The 13,494-nt window shown below is 35.8% G+C and overlaps 1 protein-coding gene across 5 annotated transcripts in view; it reads right to left on the reverse strand.

Annotated features, from left to right (window-relative positions):
* Nucleotides 1-13,494, reverse strand: part of CCSER1 (coiled-coil serine rich protein 1) — a 616,060-nt gene that overhangs the window by 225,431 nt on the left and 377,135 nt on the right. For all 5 annotated transcript variants that reach the window (XM_063422971.1, XM_063422969.1, XM_063422968.1 and 2 more), the window contains one exon: nt 6,468-6,545. In XM_063422971.1, coding sequence (XP_063279041.1) covers nt 6,468-6,545 — 78 coding nt within the window. The remainder of the gene's footprint in view (nt 1-6,467; nt 6,546-13,494) is intronic.

Below are 13,494 nucleotides of genomic sequence, written 5' to 3' on the forward strand. Positions count from 1 at the left end.
CTGGTGGATAGCTTTTTCGTTTCAGTCAAATAAACCTATTCAAATATCCTGTCTGTCAGTGTCCTACTTCTTTCTATCCTTAATGCAGCAGGTCAGAGTGGATATACTAAGAACATGCTATTAATTCTAGGGATATCTGCTCACTTAGTTCTCACTGAGAGCAGGCATGAACTGCTTGGTAGCATCTTTACAACAGAAATAACACAACTAGAACATACTGAAAATACACGACTGCAAATAGATTTTGTTAAGTCATACTCGTAAGTACAGAACAAAAATTAAAGTGAAGTGAGAAATGAGACACAAAGTCTAGATGGATATATTTAAGTGAAAAAAGCAAACTCCTGGAGAACTCTAAAGAGGAAAAGATGGAGCTAAAGCAGAAAAACTGGGAAGAATTGTGTCTGAACCCAACAAAACTTCTAAGATAAAGAATATCTAAACAGCTTTCTTTGCTTCTCCCCCTATTCCTCTCCCCTACCCCAAGGCATTTAAGCAAAAAATTCTTAAGTTTGGTAAAAACTTCAAAGCATCTTGTAATTTATTGCAGTTTCAAAGTATGATAGCAGCAGTATAAATGCAGATACAAAGATAGAAGGTTATGACAGAAAATGTAGAATAAGTAGAAAGATTTAAAACCTAAGAGGCAAGAAAAACATTGCAGAGTTATTGAAGATTATATTAAAGGAAAACAATTTTTTTTGAAGATCCAGAGACTGTATAAATTTCAGGTCTGTGAGGAAACTCAGTTATAATATCATCCTCATATTACTACAGACATTTAAACAGCACAGAGCTTATCTATACAAGCATCCAGAAGCCAACTTGCGTAACACCAATCAAAACTGAAGATCATTCACACCAATGAAGCATCACATCACTTCAGAATGCAAATCTCATTGTTCTTTGCCATCTCCTAGAAATGGTAAAATGGTAAAATTAAATGCAGAGAACCCTGCTGATAATCAGCCACAGAATGAAAGTATCTTTTTCATATGACACACCTCAGTTTCAGTTCCAGGAGCCATTTGCTGCTGAAGATTATGTGAAAACCTGCTATCACTTTTCATACAGCACCACAAGCACAAACCCCCAGCACAAGCATTTATCCTCCAGTGAATTTGGCACCAGTAACTCGAACTGGTTTTCCCTGTCATGAGCAGGTGCAACAATTCATTCCTGTTCACTGTGCATAGGTGGTTAAATGTAATTAAAACACCAAGTATATAGGTTTGATGGTGAAGCAATGTGTTTCAGAAGGGCTGGTGGAAAGCAATCATTAAAACCAAAAGAAGTATCATCCTAGTTTAACATCATCAAAGTTTGATAATTTACACACATAACACACTCTAAAAAATCTGATTTTGAAATGGTATTTTGAAATTATATAGTAAAAAATGGAAAGTATACAAGAGAAGGAGAGAAAATGAATGCTAAAAGAACTTGTAGGAAAGGATGTAGCATATAAAGAACAACTTGGATATCCAGATATGAATAGGTACACAGACATACAATCAAAGAAAATATTGAAATGGTTAATGGCTGGTTTGATTTCTAAAGATATTTTTTAAAAGTAATTTTGCATTATAGAAAGGTACATTATGTACAAGTTTGTATTATTTCCCTGTATACATGAGACAACAAAGTCAGAGACTAAATATATAAATAGAGAAAAATAACCTAGTAGTAAAATACAAGAGCAGATGGACATCTGCCTCCAAGGGCAGGAGCAGAGGCAGAAGTAGGCTGTACCTTCCAGTATAGATGGCAAACCACAACTCACTTCAATCTATAATAAACTACACAACTACTTTGAGCAAGAATATAGTTAGATTAGACTGGAAAGTTCAAGAAGTTCAAGTACTCCAGTGTTGTGTTGCCCTGCTTTCCTGAAGGAGAGGACACAATGCAAGGCGGTCCCTCTGCAGTACCCACACTCTGTGCTGGCTGGCTGCCGGGGAGGAACAGGAGCGCATCAGGGAGGTGCAGGGGAACACTTAGAGAACCCACCTCCCTGTCTTCCACTTCATCCTAATCAAACACAGAGGCTCTGCAGAAGGCAGTGCCCAGGTTTTGAGAGGTTAAGGGATGCACGCTGTCCAAGGCAATGCAAAGCAAGCTACAAAACACCCTAAAATATGTACCAGTATGGGTTTTACTATTGCATGATGGAACAGGTGATAAAAGTCAAAGCCTTCTTATCTGCCCCACAGCACTGTTGTAAACACAGTGCTGGTGATCTCCAAAGAAAGCTATCTTTTGTCTGTAGTTGTGCAAACCAAACTGCAGCAGATTGACAGCAACACAAGTTTGTTGCCTGAGACATCAAAAGCATCATGCAAAATGTAAAGACCACAACACTGGAAAGAATGCTCATTAAATGGGGAATGAGTTTAGGACCAGTCCAAAACCTGTTTACATCAGCTTTACTCTCAGTATGAAAGACAAAGAACAAAGAGGATAGCAGTTTTCAGATATGAAACCTTTAACAGCAGCAGAAGGCAAACACAGAAAAGACATTTCAGAAATTATGTCAGCTCTTAGGAATTTCTGCTTTGTGGAGAATAAAAATAAGTACAAACTCTTTTAATCCAAGGGCTGATAAAGATTGACAAAGTGGTGCTGAGCTGTACTTTCCTTGCTGACAGAAATAAGAATTGTCCTGTGATTTTTAAATACTGTTTTGAGACACATTTTAATGAAAACTAGTCAGCAGTGGCACATGCTGCAGACTGCTTGTGTGATGCCTGCATGATACTTTGGATTACCTATAGAGCTAGCAGCCAATATTAGATTTGTACCCCTTAACATGATCTTGTAATCAGTCCCAGTGCTAGCTGACTGCATCTATTCCACTTCTGGTCCACTTTAGCAACGTGATCAACAGGAACGAAATTATTCCTTGATCTCTCAATAAAAGAAGACTTTGCAAGCACAGGAAGGTGAAGAAGGTTAAACTGCCATTGATCGTTGAAGACACATTAATAATTTTTTATTTAGCAGCCTCAACATCAACCTGTTGCGCACACTGTTCTTTCTGCAAGACTGCCAACATGTTCTAAATGATTCTCAGTACACATATTGGAAAACAGAATAAATTTAGGTCTCTCAAAAGATGAAGATTCCTTGACATGCTGCATTAGAAAGCAACTAGCCTTTATAGAAACCCGAGTCCCTTCCAGTATCTTCTCTGCAATACAGACAGTAGTTATGTTGATATTTTACTTTCAATTTCCTCAAGTAACAAAGTTGTCATTTTAATCACTTAAGGATACTGTAGCATTTCTCCTCATGGAAGGCCCTCTTTTGTCCTTATCAGAAATTATTTTAAACTTTGTGTTTTAACTTTGTAATTAAGTTTCACATTAGACAGTTTCAATACAGAAAAACATTAAGCATTTTGCTTTCCAGTTCAAACAGTTCTTTATGAGAAACATTATCTTTACTACTACAGACTATATCTTCTACTTGCTTACTAAAACAGTACTCTAAAGTAATTTCTGCTGAAAAATCTCTGTGTGCTGTATGGGAAAAAAATCAGAGCTCTATCAGAAGTATTATCCAGAAATTCAAAGGTATTGGAGGAGATTGCATCATCCAGACTTTACTGACAGTCAGATTCAGACCATAATTACATTATAGATGCTAAGATAAAATATGCCGTAACAATTTCCATTCTGGTAACTGCCCACACACTTACCCAAAACATTCATTCAATACTGTTTATGCTTTTTCAGAGCAGTCCACAAACCCAAGAACATTTCCTCTCTGTGAAACGCTCTATTTCCTCCTTCTTCACCCATTCCTTCCTAAATATAGACTCGCCTCCAGCTTTTCATTACTGTACACCCTACAGACAAAACGATTAATTCCTCATCTAAGTCCAAGTCAGAACTTCCATTTACTTTTAATGACACATCTAAATGAACTCCAAGGCTAAAGCACTGTTTCAGCTACTGGAGATGTCCAGAAGTAAAAAAAAAAACCAAGCAGTGGTTTATTTTGGGGACTAACCTGACTCAGTTTTTCCAACAGCAAAACAAATAACTTAAGATTACACAGTGGAACAAAAGAACTTATGAGGATATAAACCAAACCACTCATAGAGGCACTGTTGTAAGCATTTTTGAATTATTACTTTGTGTAATGTATATCAGTATTTGTACTACATTTATGAAATAATGCTACGCAAATTCCTGGTAGCACTTTTATCCAACTACTATTAGCTTCCAAATTTGAATTAAGGAAAAGTAAAAATGTGAGGGTTTTTTGTTATTGTTGTTGTTGTTTGGTTTATTAAATTAAAGCAGCAAATTTGTAATGATGAAATGAAGTTGAATTTCTTGCTTACCTCTTAAACTAGATCAGAAGTATTCAATGTATACTATTCTCAGAATGTGTGACTAATGGGGTGAAAAATACATCTTGTATTCCCTGATCTGTTTTGTATTTTTCTATTTAATTGAATTTCATATTAGCACAATGTACTTGTACACACTTACTGATATCCTGAATAAAACGATGTACAGATACCATGTATGATACAGATACTTGCCACAGTTACAACTTGCTCTTTAAAACCTCATGCAACAGCAAAGAATGTAAATGTAATTGCCTCTTGGATTCAACAGAAACACAGCTGAATAATAGCTATCATTAATAGCTATCCTTCACAGAAAAGCTGCACAATCTGATAAATAAAAGAGCAAAAAGTTTAAATAATATTACAAAAAGTGTTAGCACCATTTATTTGCACATTCCTCCGCACTGAGTTCCCCTCATTGTGATCACAGCAGGCTTGTGTTATTTCCGTAAATTCATTCAAATTTCTCTGCAATCAGTCCCCTGCAACAGAATTTTCACAAGAACTCTGTACCACATAAATACAGGTGAAGTGTTGTTCCCTAGAAAAACATTCAACATTTGCTTTTGTTCTTGCATTGCAACAGCCTGTATGAGAGAATATATTATTTCAACTGTGACAAGGTGGGCATTTTACCAGGGAAGTCTGAAAAATATATTCCACTAATTGAAGAGAATGCTGCTAAAGAAAAGAATTCATTTAACTTATTGTTGTTATTATGACATTTAATACTCAAATCTCAGCCAGAAAACTGCACCTGTCTGAAGCAGGAGGTTCTAATGCTATTTTTTACTCCCCGCCAAACTCTGAGGGAACACACACTGGAAAAAATATATAATCTACTAACAGCATGAATTCCTGCAGCATGAGTGCCACATATTTGATTTGGGAGAAAACAACCAAATGCGTAAGTCGCAGCTGCTTAAAGAACCCTCAAGCAAACAATGCAATCCAAATATAAATGAAACACAAAAAGTCCTCCAAACTTTACATATTTCTTGTTGCCATTTTCAGTGGAAGAATTTTATTTAACATCTAGTGTATAAGAAAGTATTGTGAAGGATAATTGGTCACCGAAGAACAGGATATAGTGTTGCAGTATACAAAAATGTTTTAAAATATTTTTGAATATTATGGATTTTTCAGCAGTAATATATATATACACACCTCAGAGTTTCAGTGAAGTCCACCAGACGTGACTTCACACAGCAGAGCATAAAGGTTCACATTTGGTAACCCACAAAATATAAGTTAGTGCGGATAAAACTTTTCATAATAAAACACAAAATTTTGATGTTTCTATCCTCAGAAGACAAAGCTTTAATGCTCCACTGACACTAAACTAAAAGGAAGGCTTCAAAGCCTTCTTTAATTCCAGAGTTCTTCCCATAAATTTGAAACAGCATGTCAATCTACACCAATGCAAAACCATACATTACTTTGCAGAACAGTTGTTAAGAATTGTTAGACTTTGCACAAGTCACAGAATGTAACTGTGCTAAATGTTCCACAAAGATTATTCAAGGGGCTCATGTAATTACAAGAATCTCTTACAGGCACTCAACTAATGTTGCACAGAAAAAATACTTCCAGTTAGAATAATTGGGTAAACTATTTCTGCAGCTAAGGAATCTTCCCTGACTGTGTTCTTGCATGAGGATACATACTATCAATACACATTCTAGGAGAAATACTGACAGATGCTCTTTAGGAAACAGAATTTTAGCATCACTTGGCAAAACTGTACTTATTCCATTACCTTTCAAATTTCAGATCTTATTTGGACAGCATATGACAATTCTAAACATAATAACCTCATTAACTGTCAGTAAATGTGCAAATAAATACTGAAAAAGAAAACTACAAAACACTAATACATACCATCCACATTCATTTATGCAAATTCTCAGCTCTCCATAAAGCCTAAAATTATCAGGGCATTGGTGTGCTGGCAGGTAGTTGTAATTATCTTCTCATGTTTCTGAAGGTACTTTAGAATCACCCAATCCATGCATGGACACAACAACAGCAGAGGCAAACCAGCTGACAGAAGTCTGAACACCCACAAAGATGATAAAAAATACGGTTTGATATAGCTACTTACATCATGGCCTACGAGTTCTGTCTGCGTGGATTTATCTGCTTGGGAAGCAAGAGCCTTCTGAAAGCACTGAGCCTTTTCCTGTAAAACAAAATAACATTGCATAGGTGAGTCATGTTTTCCCTCACTGGGCTTTGCAGCTCCAAACATCCAGACAAATTCAAAACTCATGCATGGACAGCTGCTAAGGAATAGATTTCTTATGGCTCTATTCACACTGGGAGGTTGATTTCCTTCCTATTATATGCTTTTATAACTTTATCTTTCTCTTAAACAGAGAGTAGACTCAGCCAATCTAACTCTAGGATACAGAGGGGCCCACAAGAAGCATGTCACTGAGGCAGACACAGAGCACAGCAGATACAGGTACAAAGCAATAAGCAGCTGCAAGGATTATAGCAAACACCAGCACCACTCCAACAGCAAAGAAATAATTTACTTTAAAATAAAAAGTATTAACGAATATGCAAACTTGCAGATCACAAGCCTGAGATGACTTCTGGCCCCCACTCCCTGACAGAAACATGTTAGCAAATCCCAAGTATTTCTTGGGTATTGCACTGGTTTCTTCTTTTTTCATCCCTGTCCATCTGGACCAAAGTAATTTTGGGAAGTGTGGCATGGAATCTCTGAACAGACTTGAGCAAAGATATCTGGCTGCTTTGACACAAAAAACCCTCAGATTCTGATACATCATTTGAAACTGATCTCTAATCTTGCTGAGTCAAGCCCTTGAGCATACTATTTTGGTTTCCAGGAGAAGATATTTGATAAAACAACTGTAAATATGTGGGGTAAGACAGGAAAAGGCACACAGGAAGGAAAGAAGAATGTAAAGTTCTTTATTGCATTGATTTATGTTATCCTGCTTACTGATTCAGTTGAATTTTTCAGTTGTATCTGTAAAAAATACTAAACCTTGAACTCAAATTCCTCAAGATCTACAAAATGAAATAGAATGCTACTGTATGTATTGCAATAAACCAGAACTCATTTAAATTGAATTTCAAGTTAATTGACTCTCAAGTTCTCACATTATTTGATTCAAGGCAAGATATGCACATCACTTAATTGAGTAAATACCAGAAAGAAGTCAACCCCTCAGTGATACTTATCTCTGGTATTTCAACTCTTCAAATAAGGGCTGGGGGAAAACAGAACTCAGACTGATCTCTTCACTTGTACAAAACACTTGAGCCCAAATTTGCTGATGTAACAACCAAGTTAAAACTGAGTTCATAGAAAAGGAAATCCTAGTTCTGACAGAAATGCTTTGTCCTCTTGAGGTTTGAATTTATTAATCCACTGTCCAGAGCACTTTTATATGTCTAAAAACCAGACATTATTATGTACCTACTGTCTTATTTAACCTCATTTTACTGGTCAGAAGCTCCATAAATTGTCTAGTTACAAACAGATACTGACAGATACTGGGTGTTCAAGTAATGTAGTGACTGGAGCAACACCAGCATTAAACTGTGTATCTGATCAAATTTAATATTTCTGTTCTTTCTGTACAGATTCACAAATATGTATTTTGAAAAAAAATTTGAAAAAGCACGGAGAAAAAGAAAACCAGAATAAATCCAAATCATCATTAAGGCAACAAATTAACTGGGAAAGCTAGAAAAGTTGGAATAACCAAATACTTACCTTTCCCAGAGCTACGCAATAAATTATATGCAGTATGTGCAGTGAGATCCATTTTTAACATATCCAAATTCTGACTCCACATTGACATGGTAATAATTTTTATTTACTTTTAGTGAGCTAACTAACAAAACAGGAAAAACCGAAAATTTCTAGATGTTCAGGTAGTGGGAAAGAGTGTTTGGAGCTAAAACCCCTTTCCTTCTTTTCAATTTTAGCAAAACAGGAAATGGAAAATCTTTACAAGCCAGGTAGCACACTTTAACATTGATTCATAACAAAGAAGTAAGTTACCTGGATATCTATTCCCACAGCACCCTTCTACTACCCTCACAGACTTACTCCTAGGGATGATTACTATTACAAGGTAACATTTTAAAGCAACTTTTAAAGTTTTTTCAAGTCCTGAAACCTCCTTGAGATCTTCTTGACATTCTAAAAGACAGGAATTACCCTTTTTCAGATGCTTTCTAGTACAATTGAATAATTATTGACTTTTTCCATATGTGACCCAGTCCTGCTTTCTGCTCTTTCTCTGTGTATCTGAGAGGAGTAAATTCCTCCTTCGCTAGGGTATTACATAGTTAAGACTCCACATAGATCCTTCCTTATCCTTTTTCTTTACAGGGTAAACAAAGTAGGTACCTTTGCTTCTCTAAAGACCAAGAAAGGACCAAATAATTTATTTAAAAAAAAAAATTTAGGATCAGCCAAAGTACTTGTAGGTGACTTTTTTAAAGCGAGAGCATTAATGAGCATCTTTCCTTACCATTCTGTCTGTTGTTATTGCCTCTTATTAAAACAAACAGCACAAAAGCACATTTGCAGGTGACAAACATAAGAGCATGAAAAACTTTTATTCCCTATGTTCACCCTAATTAGCAAAAAGGCAGGAAGAGCTGTTGGCTGTTTCAACAGCAACACTGCCCAGAATATTCACCACCCCTCTCTCTGAAGTACCTGTGTGTGTATCAGAGTGACTGTTTTGAGAGGACAGAGAGAGAAAAACTACATGGAAGGACATTTTCTTAATCACTGCAGTTGCTTTAACTACTGAGAGTACTGACAGTGGTATTTCAACAACCACAGTGAAAAGCATTAGAACCATGACAAATAAAGATCATATTCCTGTCTATTTCTTCACATGGGAAGAAGTTCACATGTAGTTTATATCTCAAACTAGCTGTGGTACAAGAGTGTCATGGTTTGAATACTTACTGTTTCATTACTATGTTTGTAATAAGTCAACAAAACATGCTGAAATAAGAGGACAGCAGATATCAGCTGATAAATTATGCAAGTAAAAATATTACAGATAAAAGAGAAAAGTGAAATGTAAGTTAAAAAAGTGAGAAAACGACTTAGTCTTCACCACTGAAAGAGAGACAGTAGAAAAAATGTTGAGTCAGTTAGGTTTAGGCAGTCAGTAAAGCTTGATACATCTTGAAACATGACACTGGTTTTCTGAAACATTCCTTCTCCAAAGAGATGAGTATTAAAACAATTTTCAAAGCTTTAACTGTGAACAGGTCAGTTATTTTTTGTGACTATTTTCTTACCAGTGACACCATGGTGACCACTTGTGGTGCTTTGTTTAATTGCAAATTCCAAAAATAAAATGCTTGAAAATTACTTTGAATGGTCATATTAAATCAAGTAGCAAAACTTACTGCCCCAGGTGTTTTGGAGGAATCAAACCTCTAGCATCCAGTACAGCTGTGGCAATGTATCTTGTCTAGCTGATAGCATATCAAAGATTTTTTTCCTTAATGGCTGTTTCACCTTTATTGTTACTTAGATTAAAAAATATAAAATCTCGAAAGTTAACTTTTTGCCTGTCTCCTTTAGTCTCCTATAGTGGTGTTTTGTCTCAGCGTACATCCAGAACAGCCTCCAGTTGCCACCAACACTGCAGTCAGATTTACAACTCATATGTGATTGTTTTCCTTGCTTCAGGCATGAGCCCCACTGAGAATTACAACAAATGTTCACCACAGAACTGGGACAAAAAAGCTGTTCTTCAGAAGACTTATAAAAATGCAAAGTCTTTTAATTCTGATGTGCTTTGGGATTAAACTTAATCAACAGCAGCAGTTAGGCAGAGAGCAAAGGGATAACAAGTAGGAAAAAACCTGCTTTCCACCATTTATTCTACCTAATTTACAGACTACAATGAGCTACAGAATTGACTTTATGACAGCTATTTCCACAGAAATTGAATCCCTATTGGTTTGAGTCTCAGTTTGAGAAGAAAACATATAATATACAGCATAGCTCTAGTGATCAGCTGTGCTACAGCTGAGTCACATTACACTTGAAAACACTTTGTGAAGCCCAGCAAAAAGCCAGCATGAGAAAACAGCTACAACTTCAGCTATCTACACAAAAATGTACTGAGGTGCTAAATTGCCACAACAAATTTAGAGGTATTACTCTGGAACCACAGTGACAAACAGGTGTGACCATCCTCAAGGGGACTATCCCATTGATCAGGAGAAAAACATGAGAAAACTTGGTGGGAATGCATCCAAGTATACATAAAGGCAGGTTTCACTGAGGGTTATAGTTCTCTCAAATCACTGTAAACAGCAAACACCAAAACTACACAGAATTTCAGACATTTAATTGCTTTCACATAAGACTCTTAAACAAAGCAAACTAGTTTTCAGTTTTTACATTTTAGACTTTTGTAAAACACATGGTAAATTTCTATGCATATGGTAAATATGGCATCTGGAACAAAAGACAGCACACCTTCTGTTTTGATTTCTATAGGAACATGATATCCAGGTATGAATCAAGAGGGGCTAAGACAAGACTGTCTCCAAGCAGATTGCAATACTTCAGTAATTTGTTACTGCCAAGTTGGAACACACCTAATGAAAAAGACCATTTCTTAAAATGCGTTCATAATAGGACTTTGAAGATCAACAATATTTAGTGAGGTTTAAAATCTCTGACTGAGTTGTAGGTCCTGCTGTAGACATGCCAGTTAATCTTACAGTACTGCAAAGGTTTACTAGATCCTAACCAGAGAGGGTTATTATTGTTTTAAGTTTTGAAATCCTAATAATTCTAAGTATTGTCTTAAACTTTTCATCCCCAAGTTCCATAATATAAAAACTCTTTTGCTGAGTGACCTTATCAATATGACCTTACCAATAAAAGATGACTCTGAACTTTGAAAGCTCGGTCTATCTAATCAGAAAGAGAGAACACACAAAAAGTGAATCTCCTAGTCCACTGAGCTGACAAATGTCAGACAGGAAAACAGTCTCAAAAATTATATCTTCTGACTCATTTATTTGACTGGACAGTGCTGTACTGTAAAAATTGCCATTACTATTCATGTATGTGCTGCAAAATTAAAAATAAATGTTTACAGGTATGCAAGACCATCTCAGAATTTCAGAACAAGGATTTTGCAAATATACCTGAGTTTTTAAGTTATTTTTCAAAAGCATCCTGGGAAGATGCTTTAAAATAGAGCATTAAACAGTGGGAAGTATATGTTTATTCCATGTGAAAAAACCTTCTATTGCATTTCTTGGATCGAGATAATTTCTTGACAGTGAACATTTTTTGCTTAATTATTTACTGTTTTATCTGTTGCATCAATAGAATGCTAAACTGCTATTAGAACTTATGATTTATATTTTAAAGCAATACCTGTATATAGTTTATTTCTATCACTCAGTCATTCAGTAACTTTGAATAGCAAGTTGTCATTTCCTTACTGATCATGGCTCCCTTGGCTACTTTTAGAAATATACCTGTGTAAACATGTCACTAAAAAATAGAGGAACTTCTTCTAGTGATCACTTCTCTTAAAAAAAAAAAAAAATCAAATCACAAATCACATACTCACATATGGCCCAGACATGGCCATGCATGCTTTGAATAATGCAATGCAATAAAAAATTTAAATGGTCACAGTCTGTGAATAATACGGCCCTAACAAGTGATGCCATTTGTAACACCCCAGCAACAAAAACAAAAAGCAAGACCTGAGAAAGTTATTGGAAGGAAAAGAAAACCAAGCAGCTGTGCAGTCATAATCATACAAAAGGCAGACACATCAAGCATAGGAGTTCATGTAGAAATTATCTCTAAAAATAGTCTTGAACCTTTAATAAGCATTGTTGTTAGTTTTGTGTTGTGGTTGCACCCAGATGTCCAGCAAAATATTACTAAGTCTTATAGTAGCTCATCTAATAGAGAGGAGTATCTCTTTCAATCCATATATCCTTGGGTTATCACTGCTACACTGACTTCTATGTGCACCTAGACAAATATAATCCTGCTCCAAAATATAAAACACCCAACAGACAAGATGAGGAGACAGTATTACCCCAGTCTGATAACTCAGAAATGTTGGTACTGGGACACTAAGCTTACAGCAGCAAAACACAAAAACCCCTACATTAGCACTATTGCCTTGATCATCCAACATATATTTGAAGAGTCACTAAGTGATTTCTTTTTCAAGGTCATGTAAAGCCACATGAAGAGTTATGGAGTGCTGCATAAATATGTAGTCCAGATCTTACGTCCCCCAAAAGCAGATTTCCTCACACCAATAAATTCAACACATTCACTTTAGCTAGGAATCTCTGGGCTCAGTTACTGTCTCAGATTCCACATCAGAGTATTCAGTACAACACTGAATTGGAAGATTACTGCAAAGAACAGTTACACATTCGAGTTCAAAGATCCAACTTGCACACCATTGATTCACAGTACTTTTACACAGAATTTTTATCTAAATGGACATCACAGATATGGCAGTGGAATTCTCTTCAATTAGTACTGTCATTTACTTAACTGAACAGTATCAAATAGCTCCTCTCAAGATATGAAACAACTTACTGGTTTCATACACACCAATTTTTGACCCATCATTTTTAAAGTACTTGATGAAAAATAAGCAAGTTTAAATCATTTAAGTTCTGCTTTTCTTATGTTTACTAGCTGAAAATGGAGATGAGACAAAGTCTCAAATTGCTTGCAAACTCAAGTTCAGGTTTTTCAGAAATAACTGCAACTTAGAAAATTGTACTCCTTGGACAAGGATATAAATATATTTATTTCATATATTAGTCTCATGTAGCACAGCACCTTTCTCACAGTCTAGCATGAACTAATCAAGAATCTGGAGTAGGAAAAAATGGATTAGATAGATTATTCCTGCCCTTCTGCTTTCACTAAAATATGCTGCCACAACATCACCTCTAGGTGGTATGCTCATGATTCAGCTGGCAGAGCTGTGCTGACACACACACAAAGCTAACATGTAAATGGACACAAACCTACTACATTTTGTAAAGAAAGGAAGCACCATTTATAACTTTGGATTTTTTTCTTCCTTTATACCTTTTCA

Source organism: Prinia subflava, chromosome Z (assembly GCF_021018805.1).
Source record: "Prinia subflava isolate CZ2003 ecotype Zambia chromosome Z, Cam_Psub_1.2, whole genome shotgun sequence".
NCBI classification, from domain to species: Eukaryota; Metazoa; Chordata; class Aves; order Passeriformes; family Cisticolidae; genus Prinia; species Prinia subflava.